The sequence below is a fragment of the Triticum dicoccoides genome, chromosome 4A, assembly GCF_002162155.2.
Source record: "Triticum dicoccoides isolate Atlit2015 ecotype Zavitan chromosome 4A, WEW_v2.0, whole genome shotgun sequence".
Classification (NCBI taxonomy): Eukaryota; Viridiplantae; Streptophyta; class Magnoliopsida; order Poales; family Poaceae; genus Triticum; species Triticum dicoccoides.
In genome coordinates, this window is record NC_041386.1 from 347303412 (window position 1) to 347321779 (window position 18368).

Below are 18368 nucleotides of genomic sequence, written 5' to 3' on the forward strand. Positions count from 1 at the left end.
CCCGGCGGCGGCGCCACCCACTGCCGAGAGACGTGCGCAGGTCCAAATCCTGCGCACCCTGGGGATCATTGGGACGAATCAGAAGATAACCCCCGCCGAGATGAAGGCCTACGATGGCATGTTTGCGATGCCCATCCCGCTCCAGGTGCTCAAGGCCATGGCCGCGTTGGTCGACCGCGAGATCCCAGCATGCCTATCCTGCCCGCCGATCGCGCCAGCACATGTCGAGGTCGCCTGCACATCCTAGGCGGCTCCTGCCCGCTCCCCGTCGATCCACTTTCCATGGATCACGGCCTTAAGATTGCTGTATGGAATGTGCGCGGCCTGAATTCGCGGAGCCGGCGCACCGCCATTCGCTCGCTGTTGGATACCACCGCTGCCTCCATAGTGTGCTTGCAGGAAACTAAGATGGAGTTGCTTTGTTCGTCTGTTGTTCTTGACACCCTTGGTTCAGAGTTTGATGACTACACATACCTCCCGGCTCTTGGCACGCGGGGCGGCATCTTACTGGCTTGGAAGAGCAGGGTCGTGACTATCACGGACCCGTTGTTCACCACGAATGCCCTCTCGGCCAAAGTGGCCACGGCCTCGGGCATCCCTTGGTGGCTCTGTAGTGTATGGACCCCAGGATGACGCGGACAAAATTGCGTTCATGCTTGAGCTGCGGGAGATTCGTGCGGCCTGTCCCGGGCCTTGGATGCTTTGCGGAGACTTCAACCTCATCCTGCGCGACGTGGACAAGAACAACGGTAACTTAAATCGTCGTATGATGGGCAGATTCCGTCGCCTCGTCAATGACCTTGCGCTTAAGGAGGTCTACCTCAACGGGCGCCGCTTCACGTGGTCGAACGAGCAGTCCCCTCCCACTCTTGTGCACCTGGATCGTGTGCTCTGCACCTCGGACTGGGAGGATGCTCACGGCGAATGTCACCTTCGCTGCCTTGCGTCGGTCATCTCGGACCACTCCCCCCTGCTGCTGGACTGCTCCCCCATGCTCACGGCGCATAGACGTTTTCATTTTGAGGACTTCTGGTTGAGGCTTGATGGGTTCCACGACACGGTGGCTGCAGCTTGGGGCTCAGTCCATGACCCTGACCCCTTCCATCGATTGATGTTGCGCTTCCAGGCCACGGCGCGCAGGCTCACAAGCTGGAGTGCCAAGAAGACAGGCAGTATTCGCGACAAGTTGGCCATTTCTCGTGAGCTCATATCGCGCTTTGACAAGGCCCAGGAGGATCGAGCTCTCACTCCGGAGGAGGATTGGCTGCGAAAGCGCCTCAAGGTCTCGTACCTTGGCCTCGCTTCGTTGGAGCGCACCATCGCCAGGCAGCGCGCCCGCATCGCCACGCTCAAGGACGGCGACGCTAGCACGGGATTCTTCCACCGGCAATGCTCCTTTCGCCGTCAGAAGAATCGAATCTTCAGCCAGGCCGTGGATGGGCACACGCTCACCGACCAGGACGCGATGGCGCTTTCGAGCACTTTGGCGAGATCCTGGGCACGGCCGCCGATCGCGACCTTACGCTCAACCTGGAGGGGCTCATTGAGCCTTGTGATCTGGCGAGCCTGGACGCTCCCTTCAGCGTGGAGGAGGTTTGGGACGCGATCAAGCGCCTCCCCGCTCGCAAGGCACCTGGGCCTGACGGCTTCACTGCGGAGTTCCTGCGAGCTTGCTGGACCATCGTTCGACAGGACCTTATAGATGTCTTCCAGCAACTGTTCGAGATGCGGGGCTGTGGCTTTGGCAAGCTCAACCAAGCCCTCATGACCCTTCTGCCCAAGCGCGCCGACGCCCAGCAGCTCCGCGACTACCGCCCGATTTGCTTGATCCATATCGTGGCCAAGATATTCACCAAGGTCCTGTCTCTGCGGCTTGCCCCCAGATTGGATAGCCTGGTCAGTCGCAACCAGAACGCGTTCATCACCGGCCGGAGCCTCCATGATAACTTCATCCTCGTGAGGCAATCTCTCAAATTGCTGCACCAACTCGGAGCTCCGCGGATCATGCTCAAGCTCGACCTCACGCGCGCCTTTGACTCCATATCTTGGCCATTCCTCTTTGAGGTTTTGCGCCAATATGGGTTCGGGGACAGATTTCGGGAATGGCTTGTGATCCTGCTTTCGACGTCCAGCACCCGTGTCATGATGAACGGCGGGCCAGGCCCCCCGATCTGGCACCGTTGTGGCCTGCGCCAAGGCGACTCCATGTCCCCCCAGCTGTTCGTTCTCGCTGTGGACACGCTTGGGCGGTTGATGCGCCGAGCGCTCGATGCCGGTATTCTGCAGCAGTTGCACCCCCGACGCCCAATCCCGGCGATCTCCCTCTATGCTGACGATGTGATGCTATTCTGTCATGCCACGCCGGAGGACACTGCTGCCATCAAGGGTATCTTGACCCTGTTCGGCAAAGCGAGCGGGCTGCTGGTTAACTATGCGAAGAGCTCTGCCACCGTCCTGCACGGTGACATGCAGGGACAAGAGGTGATCGCCCAATTGGGTTGCCCGGTGGTGCAGCTCCACATCACTTATCTGGGCATCCCGTTGTCGACGCGACGGCCTTCCGCCGCCCAGTTGCAGCCCCTCGTTGATACGGTGGCTGCCCGGCTTCCTACCTGGAAGGCGTGGCTCATGAACAAAGCCGGGCGTCTTGCCCTTGTCAAATCGGTCCTCAACGCAATACCAGTGCACCAGCTGCTCGCGTTCGCTCCCCCGAAGAAGACGCTCAAACAATTGGCGAAGATCCAGCGAGGCTTCTTGTGGGCTGGGCGGGCCGTGGCCAACGGTGGCCATTGCCATGTCAACTGGAGCCGTGTGTGCCGTCCTATCGCGTATGGTGGGCTGGGAGTCTGACACCTGGAGCGCGCTGGCCTCGCGCTACGATTGCGATGGCTCTGGTTCGCCCGCGTCGATCCAGACCGTGCCTGGCAAGGTCTCGATCTGCAGTTCTCTCACGAGGAGCGCACGCTCTTCTTTGCCTCCACTACCATGATCATTGGAAGTGGCTCGACGGCGCTTTTTTGGGAAGATCGCTGGATTGGCGGGCAGTCTGTAGGTGAGATAGCTCCCCTACTCCACCAATGCATTCCCAAACATCGACGCAAGGCCAGGACGGTGGCTGAAGGGCTGGCGGGTAACTCTTGGGCACATGATATTCAAGGGGTCTTGGGTCCGCACGAGATCGGACAATACTTACTGCTATGGCAGGCTGTGGGCCACACCATCCTGACGAACGAGCCGGATCGCCTGCTCTGGAGGTGGACCACCAATGGCACCTACTCGGCGCGCTCATGTTATGCGGCCAGTTTCCAGGGATCCACGCGGTGCCATTCTTGGAAGTTGGTATGGAAGAGTTGGGCGCCTCCACGGGTAAAATTTTTCCATTGGCTCGCCGACCAGGATCGCTGCTGGACTGCTGAGAGGCTCGCGCGACGTGGCTTGCAGCATCACCCTCGATGCCTCCTTTGCGACCAGGCCGTGGAAACTATCCAGCACCTGCTGCTGACCTGCCCCTTTGCACGTCAGACCTGGCACATTGTCCTTGATTGGTTGATTATTCCGGTCCAAATCCCCGATCAGGAGCACACGGTCACGGAGTGGTGGCTGGGCGCGAAAGAGCTCGCGCCGCCGGCGCATCGGAAGGCCCTCAAATCCATCGCGCTTCTTGTGCCCTGGATGCTCTGGAAGCACAGGAACGCCTGTGTCTTCGACAACGCCACGCCATCCATCGAATCACTAGTGGTTAGGATCAAGGACGAGGCCCGGTGTTGGGCTGAACCACAGGCACACACTAACATAATTAATATCTTCTTCATCCTTAATCCTATGATCAACAATAAAATCAACGATGGCTTGACCTTTCATAGCATGCAACGATGCATATGCCAAGTCATATTCTATTAGTGCATAAGCCCATTTTCCAATCCTACCACTAAGAATCGGCTGCTGCAGCATATATTTAATCACATCGGCTTGGCAAGCTACTACGCATGTACTCCGTCCGAAAATACTGGTCATCAAAATGGATAAAAAGAGATGTATCTAGAACTAAAATACGTCTAGATACATCCCTTTTTATCCATTTTGATGACAAGTATTTCCGGACGGAGGGAGTACTATAAAGTAGATATGGCCAAAATTTTGTACATGCATAATACTCCCTCCGTCCCAAAATTCTTGTCTTAGATTTGTCTAAATACGGATGTATCAAGTCATGTTTTAGTATTAGATACATCCGTATCCAGACTAATCTAAGACAAGAATTTTGCGACGGAGGGAGTATAAAGATAAGCATAATTTTTCAATAAACACGTACCAACTCTCACCGCCAAGTAAGCGGCGGCTCAGCATGATGACTTGGTGTAGCTACCTTCTGGATGACGCCATTTCTTGTCCTTTGGAAGCCCGCCAACTTCTGCTTCAGCTTTTCCACCCTCTCTTCCTCAAGTTCCTGTTCAAGTTTCTGCCGTTCATCCTCAAGCAGATCCTCAAGTGTGACGGCGATGATGTTGTTGGGGTTGAGATCACTCCCGTCCTTGGGGTCGGTGCTCATTGTGTTCCTTTTCTTCTTCCCTAGAGGAGTTGCCAATTGTGTTGCTGCGCGAAATTGATCCACACATCACCACAGAATCCTCACTTTCATGGAGGTAAACCAACCGTTTTTCAATGCAAAACGGCAAAGATGAGCCAAACCCTAGGGTTGCTGGAAAGAAAAGATCAATTGAGAAAAGGACGTAGGAGAAAAAGTAACGTAAGGTTGTAAAAGGATCGATTGATTCTTCAATCGGCCATATACCCACATATATAAGGGTATGCCTGGCCTTTGGCAAATTGGAGTAGGACTCCTGACGTGCTGTTTCCTTGGCACATAAGCTAAAAGGCCTTTCCTAATCTTTAATTAATCCGTCTATATCTGTAAAAGCATCAGCCTGGGCCCAATACTAGTAGACTTTCCATATTAGCTCTGTTTTGGCAGAATAACTGATTATGCAAAATCTTTTCTATCTTCAGTTTTCCATACCAGACCTCTTTCCTTCTTTCTCTCCATGCGTGAGCTCTAACACACAATTCTGTTCCATCCAGCCTGCTGCACCTAGTCTCTGTACTTGCAATCATGTGTGCATTCTCAAACAATTAGCTTGACCACCAAAACTAAATAATCTGGGCGACTCCTCAAGCCAGATCCAAATTAGACTATCAAAAGATCGTGCGGTGCACGATCTGCCAAAGCAGTAGGCATTGGCCGATCTCGTGAAGACCGAGGACCCCCTGGATATCATGCGCCCAGGTGTGTTGCCGGCGAGCTCTCCCGCCACCGTTCTCGCTTTACGTCTCCGTTTGGTGATGCACTGGTAGAGCAGGGGTGCGAGCTCGCGGACCGACTGCCCATTAATCCAGCAATCAAAACAGGGCCGTCGAGCCATTCCCAATGACTCACATCAGTTTATGATGTTTGCTGATAATGTCAGATTTTTCTTAATTACAGGAATGGTTGATTTAGTAACTAATGAGGCTTGTCTCTTTGGGACATTAGACGTTTGCGGTTTTACATGTTCTAGTCCTTCTATTTTGGACATTCTTGTTGTCATGGAGCTGGTAGGGCACTGCCTCATTCGACTATGATAACTTTCTGTAACTATGGACAAAACCCAGTAAAGGTTTTGACTAATGTTGCATCACTGCATAAATATTTGAACAATATTAAAACGTTGGCTAAAGGGGGAAGAATCCCTTGCTAACTGTCCGTTAGTTAGATAGGATATGAGACCTCTCTGCAGAAATACCTCTGGATAACACCCCAGCGGAACCCGCTTTGCGCGGACTCAAACACGGGTGGGTGAGACCACCACCGTGGGCTCTAGTCACTGAGCTAGCGCTTAGTTCTCAATATTCGAATAATATTACATCCTTACCTGGCTCAAATGTTAAAATGACATCTAGTTTTATTTATCTTAGCGCCGGCAGTCATTTTTCTTGTCATTTGTATCTTTTACTTTTCTGAGATATTCATTGTGAGACGTGTGTATCTCATCCCTTATTCCATTAGAGCCTTGGCGCAGTTGTAAAGCTGCTGCCTTGTGACCATGAGGTCACGGGTTCAAGTCCTGGAAACAGCCTCTTACAGAAATGTAGGGAAAGGCTGCGTACAATAGACATAAAGTGGTCGGACCCTTCCCCTGACCCTGCGCAAGCGGGAGCTACATGCACCGGGCTACCCTTTTTTTTAATCTATTTAGTTACAAAAGATATGGTTCAGTTAGGAAGACAGAGACATGGTTTGTTAGGAAAGTTGAGATTCTATTCTTAGGCTTCAAGTCGAATCTTCCCTATAGAAGGGACACCATGTACCCCATAAGGATTATGGAACAAACGAGAATAAACTAGTAAAGATCTAATCCCCGTCTCCAACCTTCCCTCCCTGTCATCCCTGGCACCATGGCCGGCCAAGCCTTCCTCCCTGGAGCTGTACTCCCAACCCTTTCACGTTCATCGGCCTAGGACCGTGACAACTTGGTATCAGACTCCGATCCCCGGCCAATCCCCACCACCATTCCCCATTCACTTGCACAAACTTGATTACTCTATCAGTTGACTTCATTGTTTATGATGCTTGATATGGTTCTGTTTCAGGCTATTTCATTTTATTCTAAAGCTCACAATTTGAGATCAGGAGATCCGATTATCCTTAGCAATCGAAGTTCTGCTTTCTGTTTGTAAGTTCCTTAACAATGTTATATTAATGCCATTCTTATGCAATATAGGTAAGCAGTTATGCTACTGCTCAGAAATCCATATTGAAATATTTGGTCTGTATTCATGGCCCTTTCGTGGCTGCTTTTATGGCAGGATAAGTCAAGTTCTGAGGGAGAGATCAGCAGCCGACTCAGAGTACCAGCCATTGAATGGCCTTGATCCTACAACACATGCAGAGGTATGAGTAGCTAAAAAGGTCTTTCTCACCAATGTGAAATTCAGATGTGAAAATTAAGTGAATGTATGGATCATTAATTCTTATTATTTTGTAAGTAAATTTTGCTGCAGTTAGCTCTGAAGGATGCAGAGAAGGTAGTAATTACCCACGGTAATTCTCCTAGGCCATATCTTCTCAAGGCATACACACTTATTCTGGTAACACCCTGAAACTTTACTTTTCTTCCTTTTATATATCTTAGAGCATTATTTAATGGGGACAACACCCAATGCTTACGCCTGGATAGTATAGTTCAATTTAGCCGTAACTTTTCACCATCTAGGATAATTTATTGGGATTTGCAGGAGAACTTTGGTTGACTTGGTTGACGTTTTGGTTATTTAGCCTCACACTGTATCTTACTCATTTAAACTGTTCCATGGATTATACCTCTAGTTTTGCGCTCTTGCAGACTCCCACCACCACCAGTACTTCAAAATTATTTATTTCTGCACCTTATTTTCATTTTCTTTCACATGAGTTGAGTTTAAGATCTGTCCACCTGATCCAAAAATATAAGGTGGTAATTACACACCAAAATTTGGAAGAACATTGTACATGCCGCAGTCTGCCAAATTACAAAGTACTGGTGGGAATTTGCGAAAGCAGAGAAGACAGAGCACACTATTCTCGCACCAATGGTGCGATTATCTCCTACATATCTGTTTCCATGATATTTTGTTCTACAGATTTGCATTATAATTATATGCTTTGTTATACAGTTATTTTTCATATTGTCAAGACTTACAATATATAAGTTCTAATTTTGTCCAAGCAGAAAGAAGTTCAGTATTCTTACCAGAAATATGCTTATGTAATGTCATGTTGCTTTATCACTTTATTATGGACAGGCTACCTTTAAGAGGACAATAGCTGATCTGAGAGTCGTTAAGACATAAATTCAACAACTTTTATCAGTCCTCCCTTATTATCATCTGTTGGGGTAACCATTGGATCGTGTTTCCTTGCATATGCAGCTGGAGCGATATCAGGAGGCACGTGAGTCCCTTCTGGCTGGTCTTCAAGTTGATCCCCTCAGGTACGATTGTTGATCCATGGTGATATTCATATTCACTGAATAGGTAGCAGATATTCGAAGGTGATACTGATCCTCTTGCACATTTTGTAATACTCGTTTGCTACATGTATAGCCATATCCTGCAAACCTGCCTCAGTGATCTGGATAGAAATACAAATGCTGCAGCCGGAGCAAGATGCCCAAGGCTAGATAGGACTGATGATTTTGAGTGCACATTGTGTTTTAAACTATTGTTTAAACCAGTTACCACTCCATGTGGGCACACGTTCTGTCGCTCTTGTTTACATCAGGCAATGGATCACGGTGAGCTCAGCAAATATTAATATACTTGATTAGCTGCTTTTGTTAGTTTGAGCTTCACACCATGTCTACTTTCAATAGGCAATAAGTGCCCCATGTGTCGGACAGTTCTTTTTATTGGTCCAAAAACTTATCCTATAAGGTACTTTTTGTTGTCTTACAAAATCAGATTTATTCATTTGAACTGAAGTTCCGTTTCCCTTTAGACATTCATTTTTTCCTTGATTTCTCTGATGTTAGTCATGTTTCAATGCCTCAGCGTAACATTGAGCAACATAATTCAGAAAAATTTCCCTGAAGAATATGCTGAGAGGAGGTCAGAACATGAAAATATGACATATGCAGGCATTGATTTGATGCCTCTGTTTGTTATGGATGTCGTATTACCATGCCAAAAGATGGCACTGAACATATTTGAACCTCGCTACAGGCTGATGGTACAACTATCCCAATTTAGTTTTTTTTTGTTTGTAAGATGCATTTGTTTACAGCTATGCACCTTCTGTTTTAATCAACATATCTTACTGCATGGTTGCAAGTTGATATGTAGCTTGCAGGTGTAGCTAAGTAAGATTCATCATATTTTCCCAGAAAGCTTGCTGTACAAAATTGTAGGTTGAATAATCAGAACATTATATTTTCCCTAAATCCTTATTGCAAACTCTTAATGTAAATAAAACAGAAATAAAAAAGATCTTTCTATTTGTCACCTTCTGTATCAAATCTGTACAAAATTCCAGATGGGCATTTCTTCTTTGTTTACATAGTTGACCATATTGCTATCCATCCATTTGCATTGAGATGTTTTCTCGAATACGCAGGAGAGCTGCCGTATCATTGCACTAAAAAGTCAAAAGTCAAAAGTCAAAATACAAGCCCCAACCCCACCCACACAGCACTTAATGAGTACATTACAAGCACGCCACTGACTATTAACGACCTCGACCAAAAAAGCAGAAACTATAAGGCGGCTACATCATACCACCCTATTAAACACACAATCATTCCTGTGATTCCACAACCTCCATTGAGTTGTAACTTAGTTTATTTGCTATGTTTTAAAACACTGCCAGGATGTGTTTTATCAATATATTCACAACCTTGTTTTTCCCCATTTGGAACAGGTAAGGAGAATAATGGAAGGGAATCATCGGATGGGAATGGTCAGTTTCAAATCTGAGATATTCTGCTTGCCTAAAGAGTTCATTCATTGACTGATTCTATAATCCAGGTTGCTATTGATTCTGCGACGGGAACTGTAGCTGACTGTGGTTGTGAGGTGGAAATTCTTGAGTGAGTCCAGTTTTCTTCATTTTTTGTCAAAATTCTGCCAACACTTGTGGTCTCACCTGTCTTAATAAATGTGTAGGTGCGAGCCACTTCCAGATGGACGTTTTTATCTAGAGGTAAATTCATGCTCTGTTTGCAGGATTACCAACCATTTGTGTGCACGCCTTTCTTTTCAAGGTTTATATTACACACATTGACTACCTAGAAAGGACCACCAAATACAAATAGTGGCACAACTGAAGGATTTTAGAACTTGCCCATGCAGCAACAACTCAGCTGGTGGAGTTGCATGTAAAAACTTAGCTGTCAGCGACCCAAAATACTACCAAGGCTAGATCTTCCAGAAGCACTGCCATGGCAGCCACATCAGCAGCAGCGTCGACAAGAAGCGCTACCATAGCAGCGAAAACTGCTGCCATGGCAGCCAAACCGGCGGCAACTAAGGTGCTACCATGGTAGCCAAGGCAGCAAGCCCACCAAGCCACTTGTACATGGGCCGGACCTGAAGATGTGCACCCCGCTGAACAGGGCCAACTACAAATACCAGTACGACGAGTAGCAGGAGATTATCCGCGCTTGGATATGGCGATTCGGCACGGCGGCTCTATCTTCTACCTCCGGCTCCCTCACCTGTACGCCTTTCTTCTTCCTCAAGACCTGTATCTGAACTGAATTCCTCTGTAGTTGTGTGAGATTAGTGAATTGTGAGTTGGGATCCTAACATTATGGTATCAGAGCCTCCCTCCACCCTTCCGATTCATCTCCAATTCGTCCCCAAATTCACACAAATTTCTGCCCAAATTTCTTTTCTAGCACACAATTCTATTCACCACCATGCATCCAGAAGTAAAAGCTTACCTGGACAAGCTTCGTGCGGAGACCAAAGCATGCTACGACGCCTGACAAGCAGTTTGAGCTGCAGGCGACCTTGCTCACCGCAGGAGCTCCGCCTCCGCCACTGACGCGCTCAGTCGTCGTGGCCTTCGATGGCGGTCTCTCCATCGGGACCACCATCTCTCCATCGGGACCACCATCCCTATGGTTGTTCCTGACGCCTTCTTCGCCACCACCCATGCCCGAGAGGTCCCTGCGGTCGCCCACGACGCATCCCCAATCTGCATCGCGATAGCGCCCTTCACCTGTACTACAGTGCTCGACCAAGGTCGACGTTGTCGCCAGCGTCGACGAGGTCCACGACACCACCACCACCGCCCCCTCCGAGCTCGGGGACGATCTCATCCTTCTGGAGGTCGAGCAACCCACAACTGCGCAGGCGACACCCTCCATCGGCACTGCATCCTCTACCGCCAAGGTCGTCCCTCCGGTGGCGACCACAACCGATGTTGACCCCAGGGCCAGCATGCAGGAACTGGATGACTCACCATTGCCCTACTTCAACACCTTTCCTCCAGCAGCGAGCGAGTTGGACTACAACATCGTCCTCTTTGTCTCCAGCAACCTTACTGCACCGCCGCCAACCAAGTGCTCGGCATAATCCCCCGCCCATGAGAGCGATTGGGTGATGCCTCTTCTCACTACCAACGATGCCTTTCCCCGGTTGGTTTCCCCAGTGACCAGCAAGGCGTACCACTATGGCGTCGTCGACACCATCAACATTGCTGCCCCGAGAAGAACCACCTATTCGACAGGAGGCCTTGACCACGACGAGCACATGTGTCCATCCTACATTGAGCAACAACAAGAGATCTCCAACAACAATGGCTGCCCCCTATTTGATTGCAGATTGTTGTGAACAACGCTGCCCTGTTCCATGGTCATCTATGATGATTCTGGATATGTGTGGTGGCCATAGGACCGCCAGCTAAGGGTGGGGAATGAATTGGCAGAATGGTTATCTCCTACTCCGTATGCTACTGTGGTTGTGCATCTGTTTTTGTGCGTGAAGAACCCGGGTGCTTCGAGCATAGAACTATCAAGCACAAATGGTCTTCAGTTCATGCAGTTCAAGCACAATCGAGTGCCAGATCCAACGGATGAGCCTCTCATTTGCCTTCAAGATGAACAATTGCAGTCTTGGTATTCTCTGGATCGCGCAACACTCTTTTCTCGAGAAAACACAAAGGGCGATTGTGTTTCTTTGCATTTAAAAGGTAGGAGTTCAGTTACAAGTGTCCGAGGACGCACCGATTACATCAAGATCAGTGCACATCCAAGGTTTGTGGTAACACTATCCTAAGGCTAGTCGCCCTGGCTTGTGCCCAAGAGTGAGCCTCGTCCTTGAACCTATCGACTAGCGTATGAACGGAGGGTCTTTCGTTGTCGAAGAAGCAGCTATTTCTATGCCTACAGATCATCCAAGGCACAAGCAGCGTGACGGATTTCAGAGCCTTGTGAAGGATCGGCGGCGTGTTCCCCTTGGCGTGCAGCCACCGGTCCATAAGAGTAGGCTCCTGGTTGGGTGTTGGCGCCAAGATGCGCAACCAGGCTAGGACCTCGTGCCAGGCCTGCCGGGCGAGGGGGCAATCCAGCAGCCGGTGGTGCTTGGTCGCAAAGTAAGCAGCGCGGGTGGTGTTGCAGGCCGTGGCGAGCCAGCCGTTCAGTGGTCCAACAGCGGTCCTGGTTGGCTAACCAGTGGAAGAACTTGACCCGTGGCTGCGGCACGCAGCTCTTCCAAACTAACTTCCAAGGGTAGCAGGTCATCGATCCGTGGAACATTGCCGTATAGCATGACTGCGCCGAGTAGGTGCCACTCGCGGACCACTTCCATATCAGCCGGTCAGGGGCGTCGGAGAGCTCGATGCTCTGCATGATCTGCCATAATTTCAAGTACTGCATGATCTCGTGGATGCAAGGGTGCCGTGGATGTCACGGACCCAGGTGTTGCCATTGAGCCCCTCTACCACCGTTCTTGTCTTGCGTCGTCGCTTGGGGATGCAGCCAGATAGCTTGGGGAGGAGCTCGCAGACTGACTGCCCGGCGTTCCAACGATCCTCCCAGAACAAGGCGATTAGACCATTCCCAATGGCCCTGGTAGTGGAAGCCAAGAAAAGCGCTAGTTCCTCCTCCGAAAACTGTAGATCGAGTCCCTGTCCCGCTCGTTCGGGATCCGTTCTGGAGAACCACAACCAGCGGAGCCGTAGCGCAAGTCCGGCGCGCTCTAGGTCGCTAACACCGAGGCGGTTGTCGTGGGAACGATTCCGACAATAGTAAGGGGTAGGGTAAAGGAGCGTGATCAATCGACATGCATATGGGTGACCCGGTGTTTTAGCGAGTTCGAGCCTCTCGCGGTGGAGATAACAACCCTACGTCTCGTGCTCCGGAGAGGCTTTGCTTTATTTGATTATGAATCCGGAGATTACAATGTGTGAGAGAGGGGAGAACGGATCTTCATGCCTGAGCTAAGTCCTTGAGACTAATGGCGAGAGAGCCATGGGGAAGAATGAGTCCGCCTCAAGTCTAGTGGTGGTGGGGGGTGGCTTATATAGAGTGCGCCACCCCCTCACCTCTTATGTTACAAGATGGAGCGTCAATGCCATAATATCAGCCCACTACGAAACCGCCACGCTGACTATTGTGTTCATACGTCCGAGTGAGTTGATGGTCATCCGAGTGGACGGTATGTTGATTGTCCGAGTGATGCTGGCCTGGACGTCATCCAAGTAATGTTGACATACATATCATCTGAGTAGCTTCATGTATGGTATGAAATTGATCTGGACCCATCTGTCGTATGGGCCTCGTGCTTTATGATATTTTGACCCTTCTTGGGCCTACCTGTCATGTGTATCCCCAACATTAGCCCCCGAATCGGTTGAGATTTTGCAGAATGAGTTTGTGAAAGACACAATTTGGCCCCAGTGATTACGGAAATACTCGGTATCCGTCATCGTGCTTTCAAACAACCAAGGTTTGAACAAAATCTCAATGGATTCTGGCACTGCGCTTCACGGCTGATCTGGGGTAAGTGGCCGCGAGGAGAAACTTGGTGACAGTCGTTCATCTCTTGAAAGAGGTTAACTCGTGATCAGAGTATGGGAGTGTCATTGAATCTGGGCAACAAGATTGACGCATGGAGTGCTCTCCTGAGAGATGCCATTCTTATCTCGGAGGAACGTCAATACGAGTCGGCTCTAGATCCAAACTTATGAGTTTCACACTTTGAGTCCTAGAAGAAGGCTCAAAATGGGTCCGCGTAGGAGCGTCAAACTCACCTTATAGCATTTTTTTTGAGTGATCTTGATCTGGTCCTGCCCCGAGTAACTGATTACTTGGAATTTTGTTCTAAGGGTGCGCGATCAGAGTAACTGATTACTCAGAAGTTTGTACCCATAGGGTTGTAGCCCCCGAGACTCTGACTGATTGCTAGTAGTCTGTTGGAGTCTGTAGGGTTTGGGCATTGGCGAGCATTCCAACAGAAGTGGGGAGTGATCCAACACGACGGACGCGAATCATTGGAGGTGGCACTCGCCGTGTGCATCGCCTCAGTCTGAGGTGCATAGCACGCGGTCGAGATGCATCAACGCCGGCGGTGACTGCTCGTTTGACCATGTGTAGTGTCGGCCGGTGAGGTAGATCTCCTTGAGCGCTAGATCGTTACTTAGACGGCGAAACTTGCCCATCATGCGCTGGTTGAGGTTGTCCGTGTTCTTGTCCTCGTCGGGGATGAGGTTTAAACCATCACATAACATCCAAGGCCTTGGGGCAGTCAGCCCTGACATCGCGGAGCTCCTGTAAGAAAGCCATCTTGCCGGCGTCGTCTTGTGGCCCGTAGACCATCGTTAGCCACTAGGGCGTGCCCGCGACTGTGGAGATCTTAGCAGTGAGCGTGTTAGTGGTGAACAATGGGTTCGTGACTGTCACGTCCCTGCTCTTCCATGCAAGATGCCACCCCGCATGCCTTGTGCCGGAAGATACGTGTAGTCATCGAATTCTGCACCAAGCGTGTCGAGGACAACCGACGAACAGATCAATGCCATTTTCGTTTCTTGCAAGCAAACAATTGAGGTCCCTTAGGTGTCTAGCAACGCTCTAATGGCATGGCACCGCGCCCATGCATTGAGGCCGCACACGTTCCATATCGCTATTTTATGGCCGTGATCCATCGAGACGGGATCGACTGCGACCTAAGTCTCGCACGCGACTCTACACGCGCCGCGGTGGTCACCAGCGACACCATGCATGCTGGGATCTCTCGATCAACCAATGCGGCAATGGCCGTGAGGACGGTTAGCGGTATAGGTGCGGCAAACCCGACATCCTAGGCCTTCATCTCTGCCGCGGTTGGTGATTTCCTGGTTGGTTCCAAGGATTCCAAGCGTCTGAAGAATCTGCCTGTGCGAGCCTCTCGGTGGTGGGCGGTGCGGATGCGGATGTGGGGGCAGTGGCGCTGATCTTCCCTGTCGAGGGGTGTAGTTGACGGGGCGACGTGACGTCTTCCCAGGTGCCAACAGAGAAGCATTGAGATTCTTGGTGGCAGCAACCAAGAATTCCCCAACATCCACGATTGTGGGGCGGCACGTCCTTGATATCGCCGTAACATGATTAGGGGCGAGGCGAAGCGATTGGCCGACGAACCGCGTGGGCTTGGGGCAGTTATGACCGTGGTTGTTGGCGTTGGTGGGGAGGGCAGTGCCGCATGCCTCTGTAGGATGACGACTTGGCCCCGCATGGCAGGGGCGTCGCTTGCGAGCCGGCTAGCTCATGGGCATGAGAAGCGGCGCCAAAGTCTCGCGCTCCCTGTCCAATGGGCACGCTCGTGGGCGTACTCGTGGACTGGTCAGTGCTGGAGGCCAACCCCACATTGGGGTGTGGTGTGGGGGGATCACCACTTTTTCCCGATAGAGCAGCAGGCCTTGTTGGTTCGCCGTGCTGCGAGTCTGGCACATTGCTCAGCGTGGCTAGGTCCTGATTGGCCGAAGGGGCAGTTGTGCCATAGGGTGACCCCAGTGGATTGTCGTTGGGGTCGTGCGAAGCCGCCTGATTTGAATCCAGACGGTTCTGGGGTGGTCGCAGCCACAGAGTGGTCGACACCTGAAAGGATCGAGAAGAGGGGTCTAGACGGGGGGTGATTAGACCCTCAACAAGTACAAGTGGCAATTTTTAAGTTCTTCTGAGTTGAGGTGGAGTTTTAGCACAAGTTTAAGCATTTACAATACATTTCAAGCAAGCATGACAAGAGTATGAGTAGCGGAAAGAGTAAAGCATGCTAATTGCAAGAAAGTAAAGGGGATGGGATTGGAGTGAGCAAACGCAATGAAGACACGGAGATTTTTGGCATGATTCCGATAGGTGGTGCTATCGTACATGCATGTTAATGGTGACTTCAACCCACGAAGGGTAACGGTTGCGCGAGTCCATGGAGGGCTCCACCCACGAAGGGTCCACGAAGAAGTAACCTTGTCTATCCCACCATGGCCATCGCCCATGAAGGATTGCCTCACTCGGGTAGATCTTCACAAAGTAGGTGATCTCCTTGCCCTTACAAACTTCTTGCTTCAACTCCACAATCTTGTCGGAAGCTCCCAAGCGACACCTAACCAATCTAGGAGACACCACTCTCCAAAAGGTAATAGATGGTGTGTTGATGATGAACTCCTTGCTCTTGTGCTTCAAATGATAGTCTCCCCAACACTCAACTCTCTCTTTTAATAGTATTGGCTTTCCTATGGACTCAATATGATCTTGGATCACTAAAATAGAAATGAAGAGTCTTGAGCTTTTGCCAATATGTGTCCTTAGCATTTTGAAGGGGTTCCACATCCTCTTGTCCATGCCATGCCATTGTTGAACTTGTCTGAAATACACTGGATAAAAGTATTAGTCCAAAAAGAGATATGTTGACATTAATTACCAAAATCACCCAGGGAGCAATTGTGCTTTGAACACCTGTCCCGACCGAGCCCCCCGACTAGGCATCACCAGTAGCCGCGTCAGCGCTGTGCGTCTGGCCCGCAGCAAAGCGCTGCCTTTTCTTCCTTTTACCATTTCCTCTTCTGGCTTCATGATGAGGGCGACCGGGCCCATGCTGGCGCCGTATCGTGGTTGTGGCATGGCCACCACCGCACAGGGAGGGGCGGGCTACACCAGCGACATGGCCACCCTGTCTGCACGAGCGTTGCGGCCGCCAGCACGCCATGCCAGGTTGTCCATCGCCATGCCATCGACGCAATTGGAGGGATGCGCGTCCGTACGTCTGCGCTTGCTCCGCGACGGCGTGCGCGCCCTGGGCCATGGCCATGAGCCGGGTCACGGTCCTTTGTCTCCGTCGGGGCCAGCACCCGACAGCACGGCGGGTGGGGTAGCCCTGATCATGGCGGCGCGGGCGAGTGCAATGTTGATGGGTAGGTCAACATCCGGATGGTCGGTGCTCGGAACGCAGGCGTGCAGTGACCTGTTCGGCAACCTCTAGGATGGCGGCTCGACGAATTCTGGTGGGGTCATGTGTGCGCCAAGACAGCCGGAACGTGGCGAGGTCGGTGCGGGAGCGGGTTTGGGGGTGTAGGTGTTTGATCCATCAGCTCTGCCCAAGGATGTGCTCGGCGATCGAAAGGTGCCAGGTTTGGGCTAGAATTCCGCGGAGTTCGAGCTCGACGTGGTACTCAAACTCGCCGGAGCCGGCGTGGGCGAGCTTGCACCATGGGCGCATCGACAGGGAGAAGCGAGGTGAGTGTATGAAGTGGTCACCGGCGAGGCGGTCCTTGGTGGCCTGCAAGCTGAAGAGGATCAAGAAATCCTCGGGATGGTGCGTGTCAACGATGAGCTTGAAGGAATCCAGGAGCACCTTGGTGACCTCGTTGGTGGAGACGGACAGGCGGTTGCCGGTGATGGACGCCACCATCGCACAGGACAGGACTATCTCCGCTTCCTCCATCTCGATGGTGCGCGACACGATGACCCGCTCCGGCTCTGGCAAGCGTGCGTCGGTCGTAGAATTGGAGCCCCCGTGGATTCTTCTTGCAAAAATTAAGGCCATAGGTGATCCACGGAGGTTAGAGGAGGGGCCTGGGTGCACGGAATTGAAGAGGGATGCAGGGAATCGCTCAGTACGGGCGAAGATTGGACCGAAGAAAATTGGAAAGGGCGACCGTGGTTGGAGGCGAGCAAGGTGAGCTCCTGTGGTCAAATTGATTGAGGGGAAAAGGTGTGGCCATGGCGCCTTGTTGAGGGAGATTCTGGCGAACTTACGAGGTGCCGGGTGCGTTGGATGCATGCCTGCACCTCTTCCTCCTGTGCCCCATAGCTCCCGTGGTCAAGCCTGCAAGTAGCCTCCTATCGCTAATGACACGTATATGACCGGCCCGAACCGTACCACGACACCTCAGGCTCCGTGTCGCCAGCACAACCGCCGCTGCTCCTGGTGCTCCGACGAGCTTTCGCCCCGCTTCTAGTTGCCATCTTGCCGCTGGTCCGTGCGGAGTCACGGGGCCTTTTCTGCTCCAGCAAGTGCGCCCGCAACGCTGCCTTCGGCCTGGACTCATTGTCCTGTGTTATCCTTGAGGGCGAGCATGGCGTCCTTGAGCACAGGGGCGTGGCCTTGTGCACACATTGCTGATGACAGTGCCATGCTGGGTCATGCCCGACTTATCTCGCCATGCTCAGCCTCCTTATTTTTTGCAGGAGGAATCAGCAGGAAGGCCGCTATGGCTGTGGTGGTGAGGGGCTCGGGCTCGGGCACGGGGACAAGTGAGATGCCGGTAGAGCTGCAGCGCCGCTGTTCGTAGGTCGCCGGCGGGCGCAGCGTGGGTGGCTGCTGCTGTATGCGTGAGCTACTCGGGCCAGGCGCTGAGAGAGAGAGAGAGAGAGAGAGGGGGG

General features: G+C 51.3%; 1 protein-coding gene across 1 annotated transcript in view; it reads left to right on the plus strand.

Moving 5' to 3' along the window:
• The window catches only part of LOC119285898 (LON peptidase N-terminal domain and RING finger protein 1-like), a 33964-nt gene that overhangs the window by 12760 nt on the left and 2836 nt on the right, over positions 1–18368 (plus strand). The window contains exons 3-12 of the mRNA XM_037565227.1: positions 6628–6710; positions 6844–6928; positions 7039–7125; positions 7945–8006; positions 8119–8309; positions 8388–8448; positions 8566–8743; positions 9431–9469; positions 9538–9599; positions 9676–9712. Coding sequence (XP_037421124.1) covers positions 6628–6710; positions 6844–6928; positions 7039–7125; positions 7945–8006; positions 8119–8309; positions 8388–8448; positions 8566–8743; positions 9431–9469; positions 9538–9599; positions 9676–9712 — 885 coding nt within the window. The remainder of the gene's footprint in view (positions 1–6627; positions 6711–6843; positions 6929–7038; positions 7126–7944; positions 8007–8118; positions 8310–8387; positions 8449–8565; positions 8744–9430; positions 9470–9537; positions 9600–9675; positions 9713–18368) is intronic.